We start from the raw sequence: 24,000 nt of genomic DNA on the forward strand, positions 1-24,000 counted from the left end.
ACAATGTCCCATACACCACTACAACAACACAATGTCCCATACACCACTACAACAACACAATGTCCCATACAACACAATGTCCCATACACCACTACAACAACACAATGTCCCATACACCACTACAACAACACAATGTCCCATACACCACTACAACAACACAATGTCCCATACACCACTACAACAACACAATGTCCCATACAACACAATGTCCCATACACCACTACAACAACACAATGTCCCATACACCACTACAACAACACAATGTCCATACACCACTACAACAACACAATGTCCCATACACCACTACAACAACACAATGTCCCATACACCACTACAACAACACAATGTCCCATACAACACAATGTCCCATACACCACTACAACAACACAATGTCCCATACACCACTACAACAACACAATGTCCCATACACCACTACAACAACACAATGTCCCATACACCACTACAACAACACAATGTCCATACACCACTACAACAACACAATGTCCATACACCACTACAACAACACAATGTCCCATACACCACTACAATAACACAATGTCCATACACCACTACAACAACACAATGTCCATACACCACTACAACAACACAATGTCCATACACCACTACAACAACACAATGTCCATACACCACTAGAACAACACAACACTTCAATCTGTCAGTTTATTTTTTATTTTTGAACTTTTCTTCTATGATACGCGTTACAAGGAAGTGATAATTCAACTGGAGTTTAGCAATCCGAGCAATACATAAATAGTGTTATTTTTATTTTTTTAAAGCCTATTTTTGATGAAAAGATTTGGAATGAAATCACCCTGCCAGATTTTTATGAAGTGCGTGCTACATTTAACAACATTTGCTTTTCACACCGTTGGAAAATGTCGCCCTCAGTCTCAGTGTGACATCTCTCGTAGCTGCTGGGTGTTTGAACAGAGAGTAACTCAATGTCTTGTACCTCTAGTAATGGTTTTACCTTGCGTTTTAGCTTCTCTGTGCTATTTTTTTGAAGGCTTAGGGTTTCCAAAATAGGGATACATTTACCAATATTTTCAGTTTTTCTCGGGGAAATGGTTTTCGTTACTACTTCCTTGTTATTCTGGGAATCTTCCAACCTGTGATTTCTGGAAGACTTGGACATTATGAGGAAGTTGTGGGCTGTATTAGTGTTGTGCTAACGTTGTTACCCCTCTTCAGTCCTCTGTTTCACCACTGGGTGGCGCTGCAGGAGACCTACTCCACCGTACCACCAACAGAACCATCGAGGTCCTGGCCAATACTGGCCTGACCACTAAGGCTGTTCTGACTGCCGTCAGCGACCACAACTGGTGGAAGGACCAGCTCAACAATCTCCGACCACTGCGTGTAAGAACACAAAGGGGTTTCACACACACACGCACGCACGCACACACACGCGCACACACACACACACACACACACACACACACACACACACACACCACACACACACACACACACACACACACACACACACACACACACACACACACACACACACACACACACACACGTGTTAGACCACAGCTGGTGGAAGGACTCGCTCAACTACCTCCGACCACTGAGACGTCTGTCTGTCTGTCTGTCTGTCTGTCTGTCTGTCTGTCTGTCTGTCTGTCTGTCTGTCTGTCTGTCTGTCTGTCTGTCTGTCTGTCTGTCTGTCTGTCTGTCTGTCGTGGACGTGTTTAACTCTACTTGCACCAGAAGTCTCCACAATAATAGTAAACAAACAACAACTTGACCAACTGGGGACATTCTGTTAGTCCCGACAATGTAGGAACTAGGGTTAGGAGCTAGGGTTAGGAGCTAGGGTTAGGAGCTAGGGTTAGGAGCTAGGGTTAGGAGCTAGGGTTAGGAGCTAGGATTAGGAGCTAGGGTTAGGGTTAGGAGCTAGGGTTAGGGTTAGGGTTAGGAGCTAGGGTTAGGGTTAGGGTTAGGAGCTAGGGTTAAGGTTAGGAGCTAGGGTTAAGGTTAGGGTTAGGGGCTAGGGTTAAGGTTAGGAGCTAGGGTTAAGGTTAGGAGCTAGGGTTAAGGTTAGGAGCTAGGGTTAAGGTTAGGAGCTAGGGTTAGGGTTAGGAGCTAGGGTTAGGGTTAGGAGCTAGGGTTAGGGTTAGGATTAGGAGCTAGGGTTAGGGTTAGGAGCTAGGGTTAGGGTTAGGGTTAGGAGCTAGGGTTAGGGTTAGGGTTAGGAGCTAGGGTTAAGGTTAGGAGCTAGGGTTAAGGTTAGGGTTAGGGGCTAGGGTTAAGGTTAGGAGCTAGGGTTAAGGTTAGGAGCTAGGGTTAAGGTTAGGAGCTAGGGTTAGGGTTAGGAGCTAGGGTTAAGGTTAGAATTAGTTTTAGTTTTAGGAGCTAGGGTTAAGGTTAGGAGCTAGGGTTAGGGTTAGGAGCTAGGGTTAAGGTTAGGAGCTAGGGTTAAGGTTAGAATTAGTTTTAGGAGCTAGGGTTAGGGTTAGGAGCTAGGGTTAGGGTTAGGAGCTAGGGTTAGGAGCTAGGGTTAGGGTTAGGAGCTAGGGTTAAGGTTAGGAGCTAGGGTTAGGGTTAGGAGCTAGGGTTAAGGTTAATTAGTTTTAGTTTTAGGAGCTAGGTTTAGGGTTAGGAGCTAGGGTTAGGGTTAGGAGCTAGGGTTAGGGTTAGGAGCTAGGGTTAGGGTTAGGAGCTAGGGTTAAGGTTAGGAGCTAGGGTTAGGGTTAGGAGCTAGGGTTAGGAGCTAGGGTTACGGTTAGGAGATAGGGTTAAGGTTAGGACCTAGGGTTAGGGTTAGGAGCTAGGGTTAGGGTTAGGAGCTAGGGTTAGGGTTAGGAGCTAGGGTTAGGGTTAGGAGCTAGGTTTAGGGTTAGGAGCTAGGGTTAGGGTTAGGAGCTAGGGTTAGGAGCTAGGGTTAGGAGCTAGGGTTAGGGTTAGGAGCTAAGGTTAGGAGCTAGGGTTAGGGTTAGGAGCTAGGGTTAGGGTTAGGGTTAGGAGCTAGGGTTAGGGGCTAGGGTTAAGGTTAGGAGCTAGGGTTAAGGTTAGGAGCTAGGGTTAGAATTAGTTTTAGGAGCTAGGGTTAGGGTTAGAATTAGTTTTAGTTTTAGGAGCTAGGGTTAAGGTTAGGAGCTAGGGTTAGGGTTAGGAGCTAGGGTTAAGGTTAGGAGCTAGGGTTAAGGTTAGGAGCTAGGGTTAAGGTTAGGAGCTAGGGTTAGGGTTAGGAGCTAGGGTTAAGGTTATAATTAGTTTTAGGAGCTAGGGTTAGGGTTAGGAGCTAGGGTTAGGGTTAGGAGCTAGGGTTAGGGTTAGGAGCTAGGGTTAAGGTTAGGAGCTAGGGTTAGGGTTAGGAGCTAGGGTTAAGGTTAGGAGCTAGGGTTAAGGTTAGGAGCTAGAGTTAAGGTTAGGAGCTAGGGTTAGGGTTAGGAGCTAGGGTTAAGGTTAGAATTAGTTTTAGTTTTAGGAGCTAGGGTTAGGGTTAGGAGCTAGGGTTAGGGTTAGGAGCTAGGGTTAGGGTTAGGGTTAGGAGCTAGGGTTAGGGTTAGGAGCTAGGGTTAAGGTTAGGAGCTAGGGTTAAGGTTAGGAGCTAGGGTTAAGATTAGGAGCTAGGGTTAAGGTTAGGAGCTAGGGTTAAGGAGCTAGGGTTAGGGTTAGGAGCTAGGGTTAGGGTTAGGAGCTAGGGTTAGGAGCTAGGGTTAAGGTTAGGAGCTAGGGTTAGGGTTAGGAGCTAGGGTTAGGGTTAGGAGCTAGGGTTAGGGTTAGGAGCTAGGGTTAGGAGCTAGGGTTAGGGTTAGGAGCTAGGGTTAGGGTTAGGAGCTAGGGTTAGGGTTAGGAGCTAGGGTTAAGGTTAGGAGCTAGGGTTAAGGTTAGGAGCTAGGGTTAGGGTTAGGAGCTAGGGTTAAGGTTAGGGTTAGGAGCTAGGGTTAAGGTTAGGGTTAGGAGCTAGGGTTAGGGTTAGGAGTTAGAGTTAGGGTTAGGGTTAGGAGCTAGGGTTAGGGTTAGGAGCTAGGGTTAGGGTTAGGAGCTAGGGTTAGGGTTAGGAACTAGGGTTAGGATTAGGAGCTAGGGTTAGGGTTAGGAGCTAGGGTTAAGGTTAGGAGCTAGGGTTAAGGTTTAGGAGCTAGGGTTAAGGGTTAGGGTTAAGGGTTAGGGCTAGGGTTAAGGTTAGGAGCTAGGGTTAAGGTTAGGAGCTAGGGTTAAGGTTAGGGTTAGGAGCTAGGGTTAGGGTTAGGAGCTAGGGTTAGGGTTAGGAGCTAGGGTTAAGGTTAGGAGCTAGGGTTAAGGTTAGGAGCTAGGGTTAGGGTTAGGAGCTAGGGTTAGGAACTAGGGTTAAGGTTAGGGTTAGGAGCTAGGGTTAAGGTTAGGGTTAGGAGCTAGGGTTAAGGTTAGGGTTAGGGTTAGGGTTAGGAGTTAGGGTTAGGAGCTAGGGTTAGGGTTAGGAGCTAGGGTTAGGATTAGGAGCTAGGGTTAGGGTTAGGAGCTAGGGTTAAGGTTAGGAGCTAGGGTTAGGATTAGGAGCTAGGGTTAGGGTTAGGAGCTAGGGTTAAGGTTAGGAGCTAGGGTTAAGGTTAGGAGCTAGGGTTAAGGTTAGGGGCTAGGGTTAAGGTTAGGGGCTAGGGTTAGTGTTAGGAGCTAGGGTTAGTGTTAGGAGCTAGGGTTAGGGTTAGGAGCTAGGGTTAGGGTTAGGAGCTAGGGTTAGGAGCTAGGGTTAGAGTTAGGAGCTAGGGTTAGGGTTAAGGTTAGGGGCTAGGGTTAAGGTTAGGGTTAGGGTTAGGACCTAGGGTTAGGGTTAGGAGCTAGGGTTAAGGTTAGGAGCTAGGGTTAGGAGCTAGGGTTAGGGTTAGGAGCTAGGGTTAGGTTTAGGAGCTAGGGTTAGGAGCTAGGGTTAGGGTTAGGAGCTAGGGTTAAGGTTAGGAGCTAGGGTTAAGGTTAGGAGCTAGGGTTAAGGTTAGGGGCTAGGGTTAAGGTTAGGGTTAGGGTTAGGAGCTAGGGTTAGGGTTAGGAGCTAGGGTTAAGGTTAGGAGCTAGGGTTAAGGTTAGGAGCTATGGTTAAGGTTAGGGTTAGGAGCTAGGTTTAAGGTTAGGAGTTAGGGTTACGTTTGAGTTAGAGCAAGAGTACGGGTTAGGGAAAATATAATTTTTAAAGGGACTGGATTTTGTGTTCCCACAAGGTTAGCTGTACAATACTTTATACAGTTGAAGTCGGAAGTTTATATCCACTTAAGTTGGAGTCATTAAAACGCGTTTTTCAACCACTCCACAAGTTTCTTGTTAACAAACTATAGTTTTGGCAAGTTGGTTAGGACATCTACTTTGTGCATGACACAAGTCATTTTTCCAATAATTGTTTACAGACAGATTATTTCACTTATAATTCACTATCACAATTCCAGTGGGACAGAAGTTTACATACACTAAGTTGACTGTGCCTTTAAACAGCTTGGACAATTCCAGAAAATGATGTCATGGCTTTAGAAGCTTCTGATAGGCTAATTGACATCATTTGAGTCAATTGGAGGTGTACCTGTGGATGTATTTCAAGGCCGACCTTCAAACTCAGTGCCTCTGCTTGACATCATGGGAAAATCAAAAGAAATCAGCCAAGACCTCACAAAATAAATTATAGACCTCCACAAGTCTGGTTCATCCTTGGGAGCAATTTCCAAATGCCTGAAGGTACCACGTTCACCTGTACAAACAATAGTACGCAAGTATAAACACCATGGGACCACGCAGCCGTCATACCGCTCAGGAAGGAGACACGTTCTGTCTCCTAGAGATGAACATACTTTGGTGCGAAAAGTGCAAATCAATCCCAGAACAACAGCAAAGGACCTTGTGAAGATGCTGGAGGAAAAAGGTACAAAGTATCTATATCCACAGTAAAACGAGTCCTACATCGACATGACCTGAAAGGCCGCTCAGCAAGGAAGAAGCCACTGCTCCAAAACCGCCATAAAAAAGCCAGACTACGGTTTGCAACTGCACATGGGGACAAAGATCGTACTTTTTGGAGAAATGTCCTCTGGTCTGATGAAACAAAAATAGAACTGCTTGGCCATAATCACCATCGTTATGATTGGAGGAGAAAGGGGGAGGCTTGCAAGCCGAAGAACACCATCCCAACCGTGATGCACGGGGGTGGCAGCATCATGTTGTGGGGGTGTTTTGCTGCAGGAGGGACTGGTGCACTTCACAAAATAGATGGCATCATGAGGGAGGAAAATGATGTATATATATTGAAGCAACATCTCAAGACATCAGTCAGGTTAAAGCTTGGTCGCAAATGGGTCTTCCAAATGGACAATGACCCCAAGCATACTTCCAAAGTTGTGGCAAAATGGCTTAAGGACAACAAAGTCAAGGTATTGGAGTGGCCATCACAAAGCCCTTACCTCAATCCTATAGAAAGTTTGTGGGCAGAACTGAAAAAGCGTGTGCGAGTAAGGAGGCCTACAAACCTGACTCACTTACACCAGCTCTGTCAGGAGGAATGGGCCAAAATTCACCCGACTTATTGTGGGAAGCTTGTCGAAGGCTACCCAAAACGTTTGACCCAAGTTAAACAATTTAAAGGCAATGCTACCAAATACTAAGTGAGTGTATGTAAACTTCTGACCCACTGGGAATGTGATGAAATAAATCAAAGCTGAAATAAACCATTCTCTCTACTATTAATTCTGACATTTCACATTCTTAAAATAAAGTGGTGATCCTAACTGACCTAAAACAGGGGATTGAGTTGGGTTAGGAGCTAGGGTTAGGGTTAGGAGCTAGGGTTAGGAGCTAGGGTTAGGGTTAGGAGCTAGGGTTAGGGTTAGGAGCTAGGGTTAGGGTTAGGAGCTAGGGTTAAGGTTAGGGTTAGGACCTAGGGTTAGGGTTAGGAGCTAGGGTTAAGGTTAGGGTTAGGAGCTAGGGTTAAGGTTAGGGTTAGGAGCTAGGGTTAGGAGCTAGGGTTAAGGTTAGGGTTAGGAGCTAGGGTTAGGAGCTAGGGTTAAGGTTAGGGTTAGGAGCTAGGGTTAGGAGCTAGGGTTAAGGTTAGGGTTAGGAGCTAGGGTTAGGAGCTAGGGTTAAGGTTAGGGTTAGGAGCTAGGGTTAAGGTTAGGGTTAGGAGCTAGGGTTAAGGTTAGGAGCTAGGGTTAAGGTTAGGAGCTAGGGTTAAGGTTAGGGTTAGGAGCTAGGGTTAAGGTTAGGAGCTAGGGTTAAGGTTAGGGTTAGGGTTAAGGTTAGGAGCTAGGGTTAAGGTTAGGAGCTAGGGTTAGGGTTAGGAGCTAGGGTTAGGAACTAGGGTTAAGGTTAGGGTTAGGAGCTAGGGTTAAGGTTAGGGTTAGGAGCTAGGGTTAAGGTTAGGGTTAGGGTTAGGGTTAGGAGTTAGGGTTAGGAGCTAGGGTTAGGGTTAGGAGCTAGGGTTAGGATTAGGAGCTAGGGTTAAGGTTAGGGTTAGGAGCTAGGGTTAAGGTTAGGAGCTAGGGTTAGGATTAGGAGCTAGGGTTAGGGCTAGGAGCTAGGGTTAAGGTTAGGAGCTAGGGTTAAGGTTAGGAGCTAGGGTTAAGGTTAGGGGCTAGGGTTAAGGTTAGGGGCTAGGGTTAGTGTTAGGAGCTAGGGTTAGTGTTAGGAGCTAGGGTTAGGGTTAGGAGCTAGGGTTAGGGTTAGGAGCTAGGGTTAGGAGCTAGGGTTAGAGTTAGGAGCTAGGGTTAGGGTTAGGGTTAGGGGCTAGGGTTAGGGTTAGGGTTAGGGTTAGGGCCTAGGAGCTAGGGTTAGGAGCTAGGGTTAGGAGCTAGGAGCTAGGGTTAGGAGCTAGGGTTAAAATAAAGTGGTGATCCTAACTGACCTAATCAGCCATTCTATGATGTGTCATATTATAGTGAACAGTGTGAAGTTAATTCAATATGTGTTGTTTTTCAGTCACAGTGTGTTGTATTCTGTCCCACAGTCGTAGGTCTGTCTGTCCCCAGGGCTCTGTCCCATGGTAGTAGTTCTCTGTCTGTCTGTCCCCAGGGCCAGAGTGGATTCTCCAAGGCTGTAGGAGGAGAGGAGAACAGTGGTCTGGAGAAACAGGGTGTTAACCCCTTCTACCAGGGACTGTTTGATGACCCATATGTAGACCAGGTAAGTTGTGTGTGTGCTTGTTATTCTATTCCTAACCCTATTCCGTTGTGTTGTTCTCTTCCTAACCCTATTCTCTTCCTAACCCTGTTCCGTAGCGGTGTTCCGTTCCTGACCCTGTTCCGTTGCTGTGTTCCGTTCCTAACCCTGTTCCGTTGCGGTGTTCCGTTCCTAACCCTGTTCCGTTGCTGCGTTCCGTTCCTAACCCTGTTCCGTTGCTGTGTTCCGTTCCTAACCCTGTTCCGTTCCTAACCCTGTTCTGTTCCTAACCCTGTTCCGTTCCTAACCCTGTTCCGTTGCGGTGTTCCGTTCCTAACCCTGTTGCGGTGTTCCGTTCCTAACCCTGTTGCGGTGTTCCGTTCCTAACCCTGTTGCGGTGTTCCGTTCCTAACCCTGTTGCGGTGTTCCGTTCCTAACCCTGTTGCGGTGTTCCGTTCCTAACCCTGTTCCGGTGTTCCGTTCCTAACCCTGTTCCCTTGCTGTGTTCCGTTCCTAACCCTGTTCCGTTCCTAACCCTGTTCTGTTCCTAACCCTGTTCCGTTCCCTAACCCTGTTCCGTTCCTAACCCTGTTGCGGTGTTCCGTTCCTAACCCTGTTGCGGTGTTCCGTTCCTAACCCTGTTGCGGTGTTCCGTTCCTAACCCTGTTGCGGTGTTCCGTTCCTAACCCTGTTCCGGTGTTCCGTTCCTAACCCTGTTCCGTTGCGGTGTTCCGTTCCTAAGCCTGTTCCATTCCTAACCCTGTTCCGTTGCGGTGTTCCGTTCCTAACCCTGTTCCGTTGCTGTGTTCCGTTCCTAACCCTGTTCCGTTCCTAACCCTGTTCCGTTCCTAACCCTGTTCCGTTGCGGTGTTCCGTTCCTAACACTGTTGCGGTGTTCCGTTCCTAACCCTGTTGCGGTGTTCCGTTCCTAACCCTGTTCCATTCCTAACCCTGTTCCGTTCCTAACCCTGTTCCGTTGCGGTGTTCCGTTCCCAACCCTGTTCCGTTGCTGTGTTCCGTTCCTAACCCTGTTCCGTTGCTGTGTTCCGTTCCTAACCCTGTTCCGTTCCTAACCCTGTTCCGTTCCTAACCCTGTTCCGTTGCGGTGTTCCGTTCCTAACCCTGTTGCGTTGCGGTGTTCCGTTCCTAACCCTGTTCCGTTGCGGTGTTCCGTCCCTAACCCTGTTCCGTTCCTAACCCTGTTCCGTTCCTAACCCTGTTCCGTTGCGGTGTTCCGTTCCTAACCCTGTTCCGTTGCCGTGTTCCATTCCTTACCCTGTTCCGTTCCTAACCCTGTTCCGTTGCCGTGTTCCATTCCTTACCCTGTTCCGTTCCTAACCCTGTTCCGTAGCAGTGTTCCCTTCCTAACCCCATTCCTTACCCTGTTCCGTTCCTAACCCTGTTCCGTTGCCGTGTTCCATTCCTTGCCCTGTTCCGTTCCTAACCCTGTTCCGTTGCGGTGTTCCGTTCCTAACCCTGTTCCGTTGCGGTGTTCCGTTCCTAACCCTGTTCTGTTGCGGTGTTCCGTTCCTAACCCTGTTCCGTTGCGGTGTTCCGTTCCTAACCCTGTTGCGGTGTTCCGTTCCTAACCCTGTTCCGTTGCCGTGTTCCATTCCTTACCCTGTTCCGTTCCTAACCCTGTTCCGTAGCGGTGTTCCGTTCCCAACCCCGTTCCGTTCCTAACCCTGTTCCGTTGCGGTGTTCCGTTCCTAACCCCGTTCCGTTCCTAACCCTGTTCCGTTGCGGTGTTCCGTTCCTAACCCTGTTCCGTAGCGGTGTTCCGTTCCTAACCCTGTTCCGTTGATGTTTTCCGTTCCTAACCCTGTTCCGTAGCGGGTGTTCCGTTCCTAACCCTGTTTCCACACTACACTGAACAATAGTATTCCACACTACACTGAATAATAGTATTCCACACTACACTGAACAATAGTATTCCACACTACACTGAATAATAGTATTCCACACTACACTGAACAATAGTATTCCACACTACACTGAACAATAGTATTCCACACTACACTGAACAATAGTATTCCACACTACACTGAACAATAGTATTCCACACTACACTGAACAATAGTATTCCACACTACACTGAATAATAGTATTCCACACTACACTGAACAATAGTATTCCACACTACACTGAACAATAGTATTCCACACTACCATGAACAATAGTATTCCACACTACACTGAACAATAGTATTCCACACTACACTGAATTATAGTATTCCACACTACACTGAACAATAGTATTCCACACTACACTGAACAATAGTATTCCACACTACACTGAACAATAGTATTCCACACTACACTGAACAATAGTATTCCACACTACACTGAACAATAGTATTCCACACTACACTGAACAATAGTATTCCACACTACACAGAACAATAGTATTCCACACTACACTGAACAATAGTATTCCACACTACACTGAACAATAGTATTCCACACTACACTGAACAATAGTATTCCACACTACACTGAACAATAGTATTCCACACTACACTGAACAATAGTATTCCACACTACACTGAATAATAGTATTTCACACTACACTGAACAATAGTATTCCACACTACACTGAACAATAGTATTCCACACTACACTGAACAATAGTATTCCACACTACACTGAACAATAGTATTCCACACTACACTGAACAAAAATATATAAACGCAACATGGAAAGTGTTGGTCCCATGTTTCATGAGCTGAATTAAAAAGATCCCAGAAATGTTCAATACACACAAAAAAAACTTGTCTCTCTTGTTTCTGTCAGAGTGAAGATGTGTATGGGTCGTATGATGCCGTACCTCAGGAGCAGTTTGCTGAGGTTCTACTGAGGACTGGGAAGCTGGCCGAGACCAAGACAGAAGGACAGACCCTCTTCCCTGCCACAGAGGGTAGCACACAAACACACACGTACACACAAACAAACAAACACACACTGGGCGAGGACAAACACCATTGTAAATACAACCCATATATATATGTTTATTTTCCCTTTTTGTACTTCAACTATTTGCACATCGTTACAACAATGTATATAGACATACTATGACATTTGAAATGTCTTTATTATTTTGGAACTTCTGTGAGTGTAATATTTACTGTTCATTTTATATTGTTTATTTAAATTGTGTTTATACATTTCCACTTGTTTTGGTAATGTAAACATATGTTTCCCATGCCAATAAAGCCTGAGGGAGGGAGGGAGAGAGAGAGAGGGAGGGAGAGAGAGGGAGGGGAGGGAGGGAGAGGGAGAGAGAGAGGGAGAGAGGGAGGGAGAGGGAGGGAGAGGAGGGAGGGAGAGGGAGGGGGAGAGAGAGAGAGTGTTCTAGTGCCCTCGCCATTAATTGCTAAATATGTTAAAGAGGGTGGGGCTTAAGCTGCACCCCTGTCTCACCCCACGGCCCTGTGGGAAGAAATGTGTTTTTTGCCTTTTTTTTTTTTAACCGCACACTTGTTGTTTGTGTACATGGATTTTATAATGTCGTATGTTTTTCCCCCCCAACACCACTTTCCATCAATTTGTATAGCAGACCCTCAGACCCTCATGACAAATTTTGTCGAAAGCTTTATTTGAAATCAACAAAGCATGAGAAGACTTTGCCTTTGTTTTGGTTTGTTTGTTTGTCAGTTAGGGTGCGCAGGGTGAATACGTGGTCTGTCGTATGGTAATTTGGTAAAAAGACAATTTGACAATTGCTCAGTACATTGTTTTCACTGAGGAAATGTACGAGTCTGCTGTTAATGATAATGCAGAGGATTTTCCCAATGTTGCTGTTGCCTAATTGTTTTTTTGGTAGGTTTCCACACTACTTTCCTTCCATCTATAGCATTTCTTAATATTACTCAGTTCCTTATGCTTTGATGCATCATGATTGAGTATTGCTCTGTTTAAATAGACTGATTTTGCTTATGTTGTCATAGTTGTCTAGGGGAGGGAATGCTGTCACCTCCAGGTAGGTGTTTGTCCCCCTGTGTGCTGAGGGTGTCAGGTTCTTGTCCGGTTCTGGCATTTAGGTCACGGCAGACTAGTACATGTCCCTGGGCCTGGAAATGATTGATTTCCCCCTCCAGGATGGAGAAGCTGTCTTCATTATAGTATGGGGATTCTAGTGGGTAGCACACAGGAGGACATTTTTCTCTGTTGAGATCATATACATTCAAACGGCTCTCCTGTAAAGTCGTGACTTGCGACATACGCCTAGTTTTTTTAACCTTTATTTAACCAGGCAAGTCAGTTAAGAACAAATTCTTATTTTCAATGACGGCCTAACAGAGAACAGTGGGTTAACTGCCTCGTTCAGGGGCAGAACGACGGATTTGTACCATGTCAGCTCGGGGATTTGAACTTGCAACCTTTCGGTTACTAGTCCAACGCTCTAACCACTAGGCTACGCTGCCGCCCCGTCTTGCTGTCTGATATGGGGGACCTGGTCATAAAGGCTGTTCAAGTCCAGGGTGGAGTGGTGGGAAATACTTGCATTCACCTGCCGCTGTATGGTGGCAGGGAGAAAGTATTTTGATGGTAGATCTCTCTTGGTGGAGTTCAGCTTTGCTCTCTCGCGCTCGCTCTCGTTCTCTCGCTCGCTCTCATTTTCTCGTTCTCTCGTTTTCTTCTCTTTTCTTCTCTTCTCTTCTCGCTCTCTCTCGTTCTTTTGTTCTCTCTCTCGTTCTCTAGCTCTCTCTTTCGCTCGCAATCTCGCACGTTCTCTCGCTCGTTCTCTCTCTCGTTCTTCTGTTCTCTCTATCGTTCTCTAGCTCTCTCTTTCGCTCGCAATCTCGCACGTTCTCTCGCTCGTTCTCTTGTTCTCTCGCTCTCTTGTTCTCGTTCTCTCGCTCTCGTTCTTTTGTTCTCTCTCGCGTTCTCTCACTCGTTCTCTCGCTCATTCTCTCGCTCTCTTCTCTCGCTCTCCATCTCTCGCCCTCTCACAAAGTAATTGAGGTACTTAAAGTACTCGAATTTGGCAAATTCAAGTACTGGATTACCTTGAAAACCAGACATTTTCTCAAGTTGGTACTTGATTTATAATGAAGAGAAAAACGATTCAATATGTTGATATGAAAAATGTATTGGTCTTGCAAATTAATTTCCAAGCGGACTACTGAGTTTTATTTCCCCACGTGTTTCGCGCTCTTGTCGCCAGGCGAGCTCGCTCATTCTACCCACACTGCCTCTCAGTCAGGCAGGTACAGAATTGACTGATTAGGTGCCACCAAATGTCACATTGGGAGCTGGAAATGCCGGGCAAATGTAGATCCTGTCAGGCAGGATATTGATGTTTACGAATGGCTTTTGCCAGACCCAACCAGGGGTATAGTGGAAAGGAAATGCTGTTTACTCACCGTTTTATTTTGTTAATGATAGTTTAGCCACTAATTATTGCATTCCCGGTGTTCATCAACGCTCAGAAGGCTCATTGATCTGAGTTGTAATCGTTGATCAGCGCTCAGAAGGCTCATTGATCTGAGTTGTAATCGTTGATCAACGCTCAGAAGGCTTATTGATCTGAGTTGTGATCGCACCTACCTCTGCAAACGAGTGGAATCATGAATGATTCATGTGTGCTCGTTATGTACGCCTGCTCCCTCCTGAATCATGAACGATTCACGTGTGCTCGTTATGTACGCCTGCTCCCTCCTGAATCATGAATGATTCACGTGTGCTCGTTATGTACGCCTGCTCCCTCCTGAATCATGAACGATTCACGTGTGCTCGTTATGTACGCCTGCTCCCTCTGAATCATGAATGATTCATGTGTGCTAATTATGTTCAGTTCTGACTTACCACTCATGTATGTAGTCAATAAGTAACATAACGCGTGTTATTGAGGAGAACCTGTCAGGTGGTGATGAATGGTACGTTATTTGTGTTTTTCATGAGGCTGTGGCGATATACTGCCATCTGGTGGCGACAAGAAACAATTGCATAATAGGAACTATTAAAAATGGGGGGGATCCTTGAGAATAAATATTTGTGCGTGAATAAGTACTTGAAAGTCGTTGAATTTGACTTGCCACCGTCTCTCGCTCATTCTTGGTCATGGAGCTCAGCTTTAGTCCCTCCTCCTCTCTCTCGATGGTAGAGCTCAGCTTTAGTCCCTCCTCCTCTCTCTCTTGATGGTAGAGCTCAGCTTTAGTCCCTCCTCCTCTCTCTCTTGATGGTAGAGCTCAGCTTTAGTCCCTCCTCCTCTCTCTCGATGGTAGAGCTCAGCTTTAGTCCCTCCTCCTCTCTCTCTCTTGATGGTAGAGCTCAGCTTTAGTCCCACCTCCTCTCTCTCTCTTGATGGTAGAGCTCAGCTTTAGTCCCTCCTCCTCTCTCTCTTGATGGTAGAGCTCAGCTTTAGTCCCTCCTCCTCTCTCTCTCTTGATGGTAGAGCTCAGCTTTAGTCCCTCTTCTCTCTCTCTTGATGGTAGAGCTCAGCTTTAGTCCCTCCTCTCTCTCTCTCTTGATGGTAGAGCTCAGCTTTAGTCCCTCCTCTCTCTCTCTCTCTCTCGATGGTAGAGCTCAGCTTTAGTCCCTCCTCTCTCTCTCGATGGTAGAGCTCAGCTTTAGTCCCTCCTCCTCTCTCTCTCGATGGTAGAGTTCAGCTTTAGTCCCTCCTCTTCTCTCTCTCTCGATGGTAGAGCTCAGCTTTAGTCCCTCCTCCTCTCTCTCTCTTGATGGTAGAGCTCAGCTTTAGTCCCTCCTCATCTCTCTCTTGATGGTAGAGCTCAGCTTTAGTCCCTCCTCCTCTCTCTCTCTCGATGGTAGAGCTCAGCTTTAGTCCCTCCTCCTCTCTCTCTTGATGGTAGAGCTCAGATTTAGTCCCTCCTCTTCTCTCTCTCTCTCGATGGTAGAGCTCAGCTTTAGTCCCTCCTCCTCTCTCTCTTGATGGTAGAGCTCAGCTTTAGTCCCTCCTCTTCTCTCTCTCTCGATGGAAGAGCTCAGCTTTAGTCCCTCTTCTCTCTCTCTTGATGGTAGAGCTCAGCTTTAGTCCCTCCTCTCTCTCTTGATGGTAGAGCTCAGCTTTAGTCCCTCCTCTCTCTCTTGATGGTAGAGCTCAGCTTTAGTCCCTCCTCTCTCTCTTGATGGTAGAGCTCAGCTTTAGTCCCTCCTCTCTCTCTCTTGATGGTAGAGCTCAGCTTTAGTCCCTCCTCCTCTCTCTCTCTTGATGGTAGAGCTCAGCTTTAGTCCCTCCTCCTCTCTCTCTTGATGGTAGAGCTCAGCTTTAGTCCCTCCTCCTCTCTCTCTTGATGGTAGAGCTCAGCTTTAGTCCCTCCTCCTCTCTCTCTCTTGATGGTAGAGCTCAGCTTTAGTCCCTCCTCCTCTCTCTCTCTTGATGGTAGAGTTCAGCTTTAGTCCCTCTTCTCTCTCTCTTGATGGTAGAGCTCAGCTTTAGTCCCTCCTCCTCTCTCTCTCGATGGTAGAGCTCAGCTTTAGTCCCTCCTCCTCTCTCTCTCTTGATGGTAGAGTTCAGCTTTAGTCCCTCCTCCTCTCTCTCTCTTGATGGTAGAGCTCAGCTTTAGTCCCTCCTCTCTCTCTTGATGGTAGAGCTCAGCTTTAGTCCCTCCTCTCTCTCTTGATGGTAGAGCTCAGCTTTAGTCCCTCCTCTCTCTCTCGATGGTAGAGCTCAGCTTTAGTCCCTCCTCCTCTCTCTCTTGATGGTAGAGCTCAGCTTTAGTCCCTCCTCATCTCTCTCTCTCGATGGTAGAGCTCAGCTTTAGTCCCTCCTCCTCTCTCTCTTGATGGTAGAGCTCAGCTTTAGTCCCTCCTCCTCTCTCTCTCGATGGTAGAGCTCAGCTTTAGTCCCTCCTCTCTCTCTCTTGATGGTAGAGCTCAGCTTTAGTCCCTCCTCCTCTCTCTCTCTTGATGGTAGAGCTCAGCTTTAGTCCCTCCTCCTCTCTCTCTTGATGGTAGAGCTCAGCTTTAGTCCCTCCTCCTCTCTCTCTCTTGATGGTAGAGTTCAGCTTTAGTCCCTCCTCATCTCTCTCTTGATGGTAGAGCTCAGCTTTAGTCCCTCCTCCTCTCTCTCTTGATGGTAGAGTTCAGCTTTAGTCCCTCCTCCTCTCTCTCTCTCGATGGTAGAGCTCAGCTTTAGTCCCTCCTCCTCTCTCTCCCTTGATGGTAGAGCTCAGCTTTAGTCCCTCCTCCTCTCTCTCTTGATGGTAGAGTTCAGCTTTAGTCCCTCCTCTCTCTCTCTCGATGGTAGAGCTCAGCTTTAGTCCCTCCTCATCTCTCTCTCTCGATGGTAGAGCTCAGCTTTAGTCCCTCCTCCTCTCTCTCTCTTGATGGTAGAGTTCAGCTTTAGTCCCTCCTCCTCTCTCTCTCTTGATGGTAGAGCTCAGCTTTAGTCCCTCCTCTCTCTCTTGATGGTAGAGCTCAGCTTTAGTCCCTCCTCCTCTCTCTCTCTTGATGGTAGAGCTCAGCTTTAGTCCCTCTCTCTCTCTCTCGATGGTAGAGCTCAGCTTTAGTCCCTCCTCCTCTCTCTCTCGATGGTAGAGTTCAGCTTTAGTCCCTCCTCCTCTCTCTCTCTCTTGATGGTAGAGCTCAGCTTTAGTCCCTCCTCTCTCTCTTGATGGTAGAGCTCAGCTTTAGTCCCTCCTCCTCTCTCTCTTGATGGTAGAGCTCAGCTTTAGTCCCTCCTCCTCTCTCTCTTGATGGTAGAGCTCAGCTTTAGTCCCTCCTCCTCTCTCTCTCTCGATGGTAGAGCTCAGCTTTAGTCCCTCCTCCTCTCTCTCTTGATGGTAGAGCTCAGCTTTAGTCCCTCCTCATCTCTCTCTCTCGATGGTAGAGCTCAGCTTTAGTCCCTCCTCATCTCTCTCTCTCGATGGTAGAGCTCAGCTTTAGTCCCTCCTCTCTCTCTCGATGGTAGAGCTCAGCTTTAGTCCCTCCTCCTCTCTCTCTTGATGGTAGAGCTCAGCTTTAGTCCCTCCTCCTCTCTCTCTCGATGGTAGAGCTCAGCTTTAGTCCCTCCTCTCTCTCTCTTGATGGTAGAGCTCAGCTTTAGTCCCTCTTCTCTCTCTCTTGATGGTAGAGCTCAGCTTTAGTCCCTCCTCCTCTCTCTCTCTCGATGGTAGAGCTCAGCTTTAGTCCCTCCTCCTCTCTCTCTTGATGGTAGAGCTCAGCTTTAGTCCCTCCTCCTCTCTCTCTCTTGATGGTAGAGCTCAGCTTTAGTCCCTCCTCATCTCTCTCTCTCGATGGTAGAGCTCAGCTTTAGTCCCTCCTCCTCTCTCTCTTGATGGTAGAGCTCAGCTTTAGTCCCTCCTCCTCTCTCTCTCTTGATGGTAGAGCTCAGCTTTAGTCCCTCCTCTCTCTCTCTCTCGATGGTAGAGCTCAGCTTTAGTCCCTCCTCCTCTCTCTCTCTTGATGGTAGAGCTCAGCTTTAGTCCCTCCTCTCTCTCTTGATGGTAGAGCTCAGCTTTAGTCCCTCCTCCTCTCTCTCTCTTGATGGTAGAGCTCAGCTTTAGTCCCTACTCTCTCTCTCTCTCGATGGTAGAGCTCAGCTTTAGTCCCTCCTCCTCTCTCTCTCTTGATGGTAGAGTTCAGCTTTAGTCCCTCCTCCTCTCTCTCTCTTGATGGTAGAGCTCAGCTTTAGTCCCTCCTCTCTCTCTTGATGGTAGAGCTCAGCTTTAGTCCCTCCTCCTCTCTCTCTTGATGGTAGAGCTCAGCTTTAGTCCCTCCTCCTCTCTCTCTTGATGGTAGAGCTCAGCTTTAGTCCCTCCTCCTCTCTCTCTCTCGATGGTAGAGCTCAGCTTTAGTCCCTCCTCCTCTCTCTCTCGATGGTAGAGCTCAGCTTTAGTCCCTCCTCCTCTCTCTCTTGATGGTAGAGCTCAGCTTTAGTCCCTCCTCCTCTCTTGATGGTAGAGCTCAGCTTTAGTCCCTCCTCCTCTCTTCTCGATGGTAGAGCTCAGCGTTAGTCCCTCCTCCTCTCTCTCTCGATGGTAGAGCTCAGCTTTAGTCCCTCCTCCTCTCTCTCTCTTGATGGTAGAGCTCAGCTTTAGTCCCTCCTCCTCTCTCTCTTGATGGTAGAGCTCAGCTTTAGTCCCTCCATCCTCTCTCTCTCTTGATGGTAGAGCTCAGCTTTAGTCCCTCCTCTTCTCTCTCTCTCGATGGTAGAGTCTCAGCTTTAGTCCCTCCTCCTCTCTCTCTTGATGGTAGAGCTCAGCTTTAGTCCCTCCTCCTCTCTCTCTTGATGGTAGAGCTCAGCTTTAGTCCCTCCTCCTCTCTCTCTCGATGGTAGAGCTCAGCTTTAGTCCCTCCTCCTCTCTCTCTCTTGATGGTAGAGTTCAGCTTTAGTCCCTCCTCCTCTCTCTCTCTTGATGGTAGAGTTCAGCTTTAGTCCCTCCTCCTCTCTCTCTTGATGGTAGAGCTCAGCTTTAGTCCCTCCTCCTCTCTCTCTCGATGGTAGAGCTCAGCTTTAGTCCCTCCTCCTCTCTCTCTCGATGGTAGAGCTCAGCTTTAGTCCCTCCTCCTCTCTCTCTCTCGATGGTAGAGCTCAGCTTTAGTCCCTCTTCTCTCTCTCTTGATGGTAGAGCTCAGCTTTAGTCCCTCCTCCTCTCTCTCTTGATGGTAGAGCTCAGCTTTAGTCCCTCCTCTCTCTCTCTTGATGGTAGAGCTCAGCTTTAGTCCCTCCTCTTCTCTCTCTCGATGGTAGAGCTCAGCTTTAGTCCCTCCTCCTCTCTCTCTCTTGATGGTAGAGCTCAGCTTTAGTCCCTCCTCTCTCTCTCTTGATGGTAGAGCTCAGCTTTAGTCCCTCCTCCTCTCTCTCTCTTGATGGTAGAGCTCAGCTTTAGTCCCTCCTCCTCTCTCTCTCTCGATGGTAGAGCTCAGCTTTAGTCCCTCCTCTCTCTCTCTTGATGGTAGAGCTCAGCTTTAGTCCCTCCTCCTCTCTCTCGATGGTAGAGCTCAGCTTTAGTCCCTCCTCCTCTCTCTCTCGATGGTAGAGCTCAGCTTTAGTCCCTCCTCCTCTCTCTCTCTTGATGGTAGAGCTCAGCTTTAGTCCCTCCTCCTCTCTCTCTCTTGATGGTAGAGCTCAGCTTTAGTCCCTCCTCCTCTCTCTCTCGATGGTAGAGCTCAGCTATAGTCCCTCCTCCTCTCTCTCTCTTGATGGTAGAGCTCAGCTTTAGTCCCTCCTCCTCTCTCTCTTGATGGTAGAGCTCAGCTTTAGTCCCTCCTCCTCTCTCTCGATGGTAGAGCTCAGCTTTAGTCCCTCCTCCTCTCTCTCGATGGTAGAGCTCAGCTTTAGTCCCTCCTCCTCTCTCTCTCTTGATGGTAGAGCTCAGCTTTAGTCCCTCCTCTCTCTCTCGATGGTAGAGCTCAGCTTTAGTCCCTCCTCCTCTCTCTCTCTTGATGGTAGAGCTCAGCTTTAGTCCCTCCTCCTCTCTCTCTCTCTTGATGGTAGAGCTCAGCTTTAGTCCCTCCTCCTCTCTCTCTCTCTCGATGGTAGAGCTCAGCTTTAGTCCCTCCTCTCTCTCTCTTGATGGTAGAGCTCAGCTTTAGTCCCTCCTCCTCTCTCTCTTGATGGTAGAGCTCAGCTTTAGTCCCTCCTCATCTCTCTCTCTCGATGGTAGAGTTCAGCTTTAGTCCCTCCTCCTCTCTCTCTTGATGGTAGAGCTCAGCTTTAGTCCCTCCTCCTCTCTCTCTCTTGATGGTAGAGCTCAGCTTTAGTCCCTCCTCCTCTCTCTCGATGGTAGAGCTCAGCTTTAGTCCCTCCTCCTCTCTCTCTCTTGATGGTAGAGTTCAGCTTTAGTCCCTCCTCTCTCTCTCGATGGTAGAGCTCAGCTTTAGTCCCTCCTCCTCTCTCTCTCTTGATGGTAGAGTTCAGCTTTAGTCCCTCCTCTCTCTCTCTTGATGGTAGAGCTCAGCTTTAGTCCCTCCTCCTCTCTCTCTCTTGATGGTAGAGCTCAGCTTTAGTCCCTCCTCCTCTCTCTCTCTTGATGGTAGAGTTCAGCTTTAGTCCCTCCTCCTCTCTCTCTCTCTTGATGGTAGAGCTCAGCTTTAGTCCCTCCTCCTCTCTCTCTTGATGGTAGAGTTCAGCTTTAGTCCCTCCTCCTCTCTCTCTTGATGGTAGAGCTCAGCTTTAGTCCCTCCTCCTCTCTCTCTTGATGGTAGAGTTAAGCTTTAGTCCCTCCTCTCTCTCTCTCGATGGTAGAGCTTAGCTTTAGTCCCTCCTCCTCTCTCTCTTGATGGTAGAGTTAAGCTTTAGTCCCTCCTCTCTCTCTCTCGTCTCGATGGTAGAGCTCAGCTTTAGTCCCTCCTCTCTCTCTCTCGATGGTAGAGCTCAGCTTTAGTCCCTCCTCTCTCTGTCTCGATGGTAGAGCTCAGCTTTAGTCCCTCCTCTCTCTCTCTCTGTCTCGATGGTAGAGCTCAGCTATAGTCCCTCCTCCTCTCTCTCTCTCTGATGGTAGAGCTCAGCTTTAGTCCCTCCTCCTCTCTCTCTCTTGATGGTAGAGCTCAGCTTTAGTCCCTCCTCCTCTCTCTCTCTTGATGGTAGAGCTCAGCTTTAGTCCCTCCTCCTCTCTCTCGATGGTAGAGCTCAGCTTTAGTCCTCCTCTCTCTCTGTCTCGATGGTAGAGCTCAGCTTTAGTCCCTCCTCCTCTCTCTCTCTCTTGATGGTAGAGCTCAGCTTTAGTCCCTCCTCTTCTCTCTCTCTTGATGGTAGAGCTCAGCTTTAGTCCCTCCTCCTCTCTCTCGATGGTAGAGCTCAGCTTTAGTCCCTCCTCCTCTCTCTCTGTCTCGATGGTAGAGCTCAGCTTTAGTCCCTCCTCCTCTCTCTCTCTTGATGGTAGAGCTCAGCTTTAGTCCCTCTTCTCTCTCTCTTGATGGTAGAGCTCAGCTTTAGTCCCTCCTCTCTCTCTCTCTGTCTCGATGGTAGAGCTCAGCTTTAGTCCCTCCTCCTCTCTCTCTCTTGATGGTAGAGCTCAGCTTTAGTCCCTCCTCCTCTTTCTCTCTTGATGGTAGAGTTCAGCTTTAGTCCCTCCTCCTTTCTCTCTCTTGATGGTAGAGCTCAGCTTTAGTCCCTCCTCTCTCTCTTGATGGTAGAGCTCAGCTTTAGTCCCTCCTCTCTCTCTCGATGGTAGAGCTCAGCTTTAGTCCCTCCTCCTCTCTCTCTCTTGATGGTAGAGCTCAGCTTTAGTCCCTCCTCCTCTCTCTCTCTTGATGGTAGAGCTCAGCTTTAGTCCCTCCTCCTCTCTCTCTCTTGATGGTAGAGCTCAGCTTTAGTCCCTCCTCCTCTCTCTCTCTTGATGGTAGAGCTCAGCTTTAGTCCCTCCTCATCTCTCTCTCTCGATGGTAGAGCTCAGCTTTAGTCCCTCCTCTTCTCTCTCTCTTGATGGTAGAGCTCAGCTTTAGTCCCTCCTCCTCTCTCTCTCGATGGTAGAGCTCAGCTTTAGTCCCTCCTCCTCTCTCTCTCGATGGTAGAGCTCAGCTTTAGTCCCTCCTCCTCTCTCTCTTGATGGTAGAGCTCAGCTATAGTCCCTCCTCCTCTCTCTCTCTCGATGGTAGAGCTCAGCTTTAGTCCCTCCTCTCTCTCTTGATGGTAGAGCTCAGCTTTAGTCCCTCTTCTCTCTCTCTTGATGGTAGAGCTCAGCTTTAGTCCCTCTTCTCTCTCTCTTGATGGTAGAGCTCAGCTTTAGTCCCTCCTCCTCTCTCTCTCTTGATGGTAGAGCTCAGCTTTAGTCCCTCCTCCTCTCTCTCTCTCGATGGTAGAGCTCAGCTTTAGTCCCTCCTCCTCTCTCTCTCTCGATGGTAGAGCTCAGCTTTAGTCCCTCCTCCTCTCTCTCTCTTGATGGTAGAGCTCAGCTTTAGTCCCTCCTCCTCTCTCTCTCTTGATGGTAGAGCTCAGCTTTAGTCCCTCCTCCTCTCTCTCTCTTGATGGTAGAGCTCAGCTTTAGTCCCTCCTCCTCTCTCTCTCTTGATGGTAGAGCTCAGCTTTAGTCCCTCCTCATCTCTCTCTCTCTCGATGGTAGAGCTCAGCTTTAGTCCCTCCTCCTCTCTCTCTCTTGATGGTAGAGTTCAGCTTTAGTCCCTCCTCCTCTCTCTCTCGATGGTAGAGCTCAGCTTTAGTCCCTCTTCTCTCTCTCTTGATGGTAGAGCTCAGCTTTAGTCCCTCTTCTCTCTCTCTTGATGGTAGAGTTCAGCTTTAGTCCCTCCTCCTCTTTCTCTCGATGGTAGAGCTCAGTTTTAGTCCCTCTTCTCTCTCTCTTGATGGTAGAGCTCAGCTTTAGTCCCTCCTCCTCTTTCTCTCGATGGTAGAGTTCAGCTTTAGTCCCTCCTCCTCTCTCTCTCTCGATGGTAGAGCTCAGCTTTAGTCCCTCCTCCTCTCTCTCTTGATGGTAGAGCTCAGCTTTAGTCCCTCCTCCTCTCTCTCTTGATGGTAGAGCTCAGCTTTAGTCCCTCCTCCTCTCTCTCTTGATGGTAGAGCTCAGCTTTAGTCCCTCTTCTCTCTCTCTTGATGGTAGAGTTCAGCTTTAGTCCCTCCTCTTCTCTCTCTCTTGATGGTAGAGCTCAGCTTTAGTCCCTCCTCTCTCTCTCTCTTGATGGTAGAGCTCAGCTTTAGTCCCTCCTCTTCTCTCTCTCTTGATGGTAGAGTTCAGCTTTAGTCCCTCCTCCTCTTTCTCTCGATGGTAGAGCTCAGCTTTAGTCCCTCTTCTCTCTCTCTTGATGGTAGAGCTCAGCTTTAGTCCCTCCTCCTCTTTCTCTCGATGGTAGAGTTCAGCTTTAGTCCCTCCTCCTCTCTCTCTCTCGATGGTAGAGCTCAGCTTTAGTCCCTCCTCCTCTCTCTCTTGATGGTAGAGCTCAACTTTAGTCCCTCCTCCTCTCTCTCTTGATGGTAGAGCTCAGCTTTAGTCCCTCTTCTCTCTCTCTTGATGGTAGAGTTCAGCTTTAGTCCCTCCTCTTCTCTCTCTCTTGATGGTAGAGCTCAGCTTTAGTCCCTCCTCTCTCTCTCTCTTGATGGTAGAGCTCAGCTTTAGTCCCTCCTCTTCTCTCTCTCTTGATGGTAGAGCTCAGCTTTAGTCCCTCCTCCTCTCTCTCGATGGTAGAGCTCAGCTTTAGTCCCTCCTCCTCTCTCTCTGTCTCGATGGTAGAGCTCAGCTTTAGTCCCTCCTCCTCTCTCTCTCTTGATGGTAGAGTTCAGCTTTAGTCCCTCCTCCTCTCTCTCTCTTGATGGTAGAGCTCAGCTTTAGTCCCTCCTCTCTCTTGATGGTAGAGCTCAGCTTTAGTCCCTCATCTCCCTCTCTTGATGGTAGAGCTCAGCTTTAGTCCCTCCTCCTCTCTCTCTCTTGGTGGTAGAGCTCAGCTTTAGTCCCTCCTCTTCTCTCTCTCTTGATGGTAGAGCTCAGCTTTAGTCCCTCCTCCTCTCTCTCTCTTGATGGTAGAGCTCAGCTTTAGTCCCTCCTCCTCTCTCTCTCTCTCGATGGTAGAGCTCAGCTTTAGTCCCTCCTCCTCTCTCTCTCTCTCTTGATGGTAGAGCTCAGCTTTAGTCCCTCCTCCTCTCTCTCTCTTGATGGTAGAGCTCAGCTTTAGTCCCTCCTCCTCTCTCTCTCGATGGTAGAGTTCAGCTTTAGTCCCTCCTCTCTCTCTCTCTCTCTCGATGGTAGAGTTCAGCTTTAGTCCCTCCTCTCCCCCCTCCCCTCCTCACCGCTCCCCCTCTCCCCTCCTCACCACTCCCCCTCTCCACCCCACCGCTCCCTCGCTCTCTCTCTCTCAATTCAATTTCAGTTTAAGGTCTTTATTGACATGGTAAATATGAAATGTTAACATTTCCAAAGCAGGTGAAGTAGATAATAAACAAAAAGTGAAATAAACTGTACACATTTACAGTAAACAGACTCACACAAGTTCCAAAGAGTAAAGATATTTTCAAATATTATGTGCAAATAGTTTGATTTAAAGTAAAGTCTCTCACTTTCTCTCTCCC

The 24,000-nt window shown here is 48.0% G+C and overlaps 1 protein-coding gene across 1 annotated transcript in view; it reads left to right on the forward strand.

Moving 5' to 3' along the window:
- Positions 1-24,000, forward strand: part of nbas (NBAS subunit of NRZ tethering complex) — a 254,699-nt gene that overhangs the window by 166,203 nt on the left and 64,496 nt on the right. The window contains exons 36-38 of the mRNA XM_082977106.1: positions 1,213-1,380; positions 7,993-8,103; positions 10,872-10,995. Coding sequence (XP_082833232.1) covers positions 1,213-1,380; positions 7,993-8,103; positions 10,872-10,995 — 403 coding nt within the window. The remainder of the gene's footprint in view (positions 1-1,212; positions 1,381-7,992; positions 8,104-10,871; positions 10,996-24,000) is intronic.

Source organism: Salmo salar, chromosome 06 (assembly GCF_965601325.2).
Source record: "Salmo salar chromosome 06, fSalSal1, whole genome shotgun sequence".
Lineage (NCBI taxonomy): Eukaryota > Metazoa > Chordata > Actinopteri > Salmoniformes > Salmonidae > Salmo > Salmo salar.